The sequence below is a fragment of the Engraulis encrasicolus genome, chromosome 4 (genome assembly GCF_034702125.1).
Source record: "Engraulis encrasicolus isolate BLACKSEA-1 chromosome 4, IST_EnEncr_1.0, whole genome shotgun sequence".
Classification (NCBI taxonomy): domain Eukaryota; kingdom Metazoa; phylum Chordata; class Actinopteri; order Clupeiformes; family Engraulidae; genus Engraulis; species Engraulis encrasicolus.
Window position 1 is genome coordinate 23,143,717 of NC_085860.1, and position 5,000 is coordinate 23,148,716.

General features: G+C 46.1%; 1 protein-coding gene across 1 annotated transcript in view; it reads left to right on the forward strand.

The window, feature by feature from the left end:
• tmtc2b (transmembrane O-mannosyltransferase targeting cadherins 2b) overlaps window positions 1-5,000 on the forward strand; it is a 217,266-nt gene that overhangs the window by 194,261 nt on the left and 18,005 nt on the right. Inside the window, exon 11 of the mRNA XM_063196900.1 lies at window positions 1,241-1,304. Coding sequence (XP_063052970.1) covers window positions 1,241-1,304 — 64 coding nt within the window. The remainder of the gene's footprint in view (window positions 1-1,240; window positions 1,305-5,000) is intronic.

The window sequence follows — 5,000 nt, forward strand, 5'->3', positions numbered from 1 at the left end:
TGTTCTCTTACTCTCTCTCTCTCTCTCTCTCTCTCACTCTCTCTCTCTCTCTCTCTCTCTCTCTCTCTCTCTCTCTCTCTCTCTCTCTCTCTCACTCTCTCTCTCTATCTTTCTCCCTCTCTCTTTCTCTCTCTCTCTTCCTCTCGCTCTCCGCTCTCTCTCTCTCTACTCTCTATCAAGCTCTAACACAAATAGTGCTTTATTGACATGGCTGTGTAAGACAGCAATACCAATCACAATGTTCAGACACAATAACAGGATATCATAACAAATACAGTACACTTACACGATGTGTTAGATATTGCCCCACTCATCTCTATATCTCTCCTCTCGCCCTCCATCCCTCCATCCCTCCCCCCTGCACCTATCCCACAGAGCAATGTGTGCTGCTACTTCTTCAAAGCGGAAAGTAAAACATTGTAGATGGAGTGGAAGTTAGCTTTTGGATGGGAGTCATTTTGCCATGTCTGTTAGGTAGCCAAACTGTGAGGACAGGCTGCAGAGTGTCTTTTACCGGCCGTGTTGTTCCTCCATTATGTCTGTCAAGGTGTCACGTCTGATGACCGTCACTCAGGGCTGACCCCCAGAGGTCACTGGGCTGTCCAATCAGGAAGCCAGTGGTTTGGTAGCAGTCGTGAGGCTTTTAACTTACTCATGCTGTGGTTGCTGTCTAGGAAGAAAAAAAAACAGTCTCCTCTGCTGTGTGTTTTGTGAGTTCTTTCCTGTTATATGTCAAGTTGTCCTTTCGCTCTCTCTCTCTTTTCATCTTTGTGTCTTTCATTTCCCCTCTTCATGCTCTCTCTCTCTCTCTCTGTCTCTCTCTGACTCTCTCTCTCTCTCTCTCTCTCTCTCTCTCTCTCTCTCTCTCTCTCTCTCTCTCTCTCTCTCTCTCTCTCTCTCTCTCTCTCTCTCTCTCCTCCCCTGTCATTTCGTCTTTTCCTCTTCCTTTTAATTTGGATCTTTGTTCCTTTTCAATGTCTGTCCATGTCTCGCTGTCCCTCTCTCTACATGTCTCCATGTCTTCTCCTTCATATCTCTCTCTCTCTCTCTCTCTCTCTCTCTCTCTCTCTCTCTCTCTCTCTCTCTCTCTCTCTCTCTCTCTCTCTCTCTCTCTCTCTCTCTCTCACAGCCCCAAATCTCCAGCAAGCCATCCAAGTCCATGCCAGGCCGAGGCCGGCTCCCTTGTAGACAGCTGCCGACTGGAATAATACTGATTGCTGTTTTCTTTCTCACTTAACAGGCAAGCCAGCCTGAACGACGCCGCCGAGAAGTATTACGGCCAAGCAGCGAGCCTGCGACCAAACGTGAGTACATGACTGCCGAAACACTTTGCTGCCACTCCACCATCAGAGCTCTGTGGAGGCTGTGACACACATGCACACCATACACAGACACACAGACACACAGACACAGACACAGATGCAGAAATTCCATTCGTATGCAGAAATGCAGAAATTCCATTCGTATTCAAGTTACATTCGGCTACCATTTGGCTAGCTATCATTTATCTTTACCCAAGAAAGTGTTATCAGAACTGGTGCATCACATGGTGGGAGTCTAAACTGTGGTTTGACTGAACCTCGAGCATGAACCATAACAGCTTCAGCAGCAGGCATGAACCTCAAGACCTCAAAAACACCCCTCCCCCATGCCATCCCACCCCCACACCACCCACTACACTCGTATTTAGATTCACTGCCAGCTTCAAAAGGGAGTCGTGTCATCGTATGAATCGCGTTCCGACTTTGAAAGCAAATCAGTTCTGTTGGTGAGTGAGCTCAGCACAAGACTTCTGCTCCCGCCTGTGAAGCGTGTGATGTGTATCTCACAGCAACAGCCGCAGCGTATGAAAATGAAAATGACGCAATGACAAACGCCTCTCGTCACAAAGGAGAAGGCTTCCTCGAGTGTCTTCCAGATGGATCTGGAAGTTCTCTCTTTTTCTCTCTCTGTCTCTCTCTCTGTCTCTCTCTCTGTCTCTCTCTCTGTCTCTCTCTCTCTCTCTCTCTCTCTCTCTCTCTCTCTCTCTCTCTCTCTCTCTGTCACCTTTTCTGCCTAGTTGGGTGTCTAAATCTCTGCTTTTCTGTGTGCGTGTGTGTGTGTGTGTGTGTGTGTGTGTGTGTGTGTGTGTGTGTGTGTGTGTGTGTGTGTGTGTGTGTGTGTGTGTGTGTGTGTGTGTGTGTGTGTGTCACCCCCCTCCTGCTCACTCTCTCACTTCATCTTGAGCCCCTGTTGATTTCATCTCCATTAAAGCCTGACTTTTATTGGAGGGTTGAGTCACACTTCACACACACACATACACACACACACACACACACACACACACACACACACACACACACACACACACACACACACACACACACCAACCACACATACAACCACACACACACGCACACACACATGCAAACACGCACGCACACACGCATACAGACAACCACACACACACACACGCATACAGACAACCACACACACACACACACACACACACACACACACACACACACACACACACACACACACACACACACACACACACACACACACACACACACACACACACACACACACAAAACCAACCACACATACACACAAAACCAACCACACATACAACCACACACACATACAAACACGCACACACACACGCATACAGGCAACCACACACACACACACACACACACACACACACACACACACACACACACACACACACACACACACACACACACACACACACACACACACACACACACACACACACACACACACACACACACACACACACACACACACACTTGCAGATGCGTTGAGCCAGATCCAGTGAGCAGCTCGGCTGACTCCTCTCTAGTTAGCGAGCGTCTAAACACTGTCAGGCCTGCTGAGCAGAGACCAAAGCCGAGCCAGGTGGTTTAGCAGTCTCTGCTCACTGTGTATATATCAGTAACGTGCAGTCAGCTTTATGGCTGGTGAGGCAGTGACTTTTCCAATATCAGATTTTCAAATATACCGTATATCAATATTTGCCAAATACCTATAAGTTTCATATGTCGCTTTCTGAACATAAGGTAGGCCTACATATTAAAACATACTGCATTTAGAGAAAATGCAATTAGATATATCTCTCTCTCACTCACACACACACACACACACACACACACACACACACACACACACACACACACACACACACAGGATTCAGTGGTCCAGACTCGGCGTTGGCGCAGGGGGCGTAGGTAAACAACGGTGGGGCAGTGCCATTTTAACAAGTTTTGAGTCAAGTTCACCATATAACTGTCGGCAGAGTCACGTTTAGTTCTACCTAGGCTACCTACTGCACCAGCTGCGCTACTAGGCCTGCTAGGCCTACTCCTCCTCCCTACACCAATATGTCTGTTAGAAAGGTGGACACCACATTCAGATCAGACGCGATTTGTGTCCAGGATTATACTGTATTTTTATAGGCCGTCAAGTTACAAGGCCATTCTCAGTGTTTTCTGGTCTTTGAAAGAGGGGACGCTGATAACCCCAAGCCACACGAGCATTTTGGACAAAAATGCTCTTCTGGTGAATTTTGAGGTCTGCTTATCAGCGTTCCTTTCACTCCACCACTCGAAAATACAGATCCGATGCAATTGCGTTGTAATAGGCTACCGCTTACACAGCAACAATTCACATTATGCATTCAACAACAGAATATCACCCCACCGGGATGATCCTTCTGGTAGCCTGTGAAATAGATAATGAAGCCAGACGTGGCCGTGATCATGGACAGCTACCACCTCCGGTAGAAAAGACTAGAGACAGAAAATAGGCACGACATGGTGCGTCATTTGAGGACACTCCTCCTGAGAACCGTCAACTATCCCACTCATCCACATCACCACTGCGGACCCAAACTCAACCTAAATAGGCGAAACAATAGACAATGACGCTGAAATATTCCACAGTCGTTCATCTCGAGGATGGACATTTCAAAGAATGTCAGACGAGCCGAACCTCAAAGCGTGTATTATACAGCGTTTGATTATTATAATTTCAAACTGCCTCGTTAGGATAGTAAGCAACGTTATCACTTGGGCATACTGGGACTGGCCAAGTGAACACACAGCCGCAAACCAAACCAAAATCCAGGAACCCACAACCCCTAGTTCGTTCTGTTGCCAAAATCACTGGTGATGAATTATTCTTTGAGACATGTAGCCATTGCTATGTCATTCAAAACATTCTCACTAGTTGCAGGTTAAGATTACGCCTGAAATGCATATGTGAAACATAGCCACTGTAAAACCAATGCAACCAAACTATTTTTCAAACAACTCTTCCTTCATCTTGACAAAATCAAATAAAACTTAGACCCAAGTCAACGCCACGGCGGGCAAATGTAATAATCAAACTTCCTTACCTTGAAATGCTGTCTTGATTACAGGGCTTCTCGCAATAATATTCTCACGGTTTGACATATCCAACCCAGCTAGCAAACTGCTAACGTTGTTTTGCTTGTTGCCTCCAATTCCACATAGCCAGTCTTTTCGGTTGTACCACTCACTGTGAAATAATCAAACTAATTATTCTGTCCAATCTCCTGAATCAATATCCTCAGCTCTGGTGTCGGTCGTCCATTCTTTATCACGTCTTGTTTCCCTTGGAAATCCAACTTTGAGAATGATCTTAGTTTCGTTATGAAATCCACTTCCATGGTAGCAGTCAACGTGAACAAGCTAGCCAACACTGACTGACTGTATTGAACTTCAGTGGCGCTATGACGTCACTGACAAAGCTAGACTCAACGGCAGAATGAGGGTGAGGCCAATGTGTTGCTCGCCGCACTACTCTATTTTTCAATGGGGTTATGCCAAAGCACTCAGAGTAAAGAAATGATAATCACACGTAGAAAATAGTGAAACAAATATCAGGAAAATGAGGGCACACCATACATATTTCTATTAAGTGTATAAAAACGTTTAATACAATATTACGAATTGCATACACAGAACGAGCAA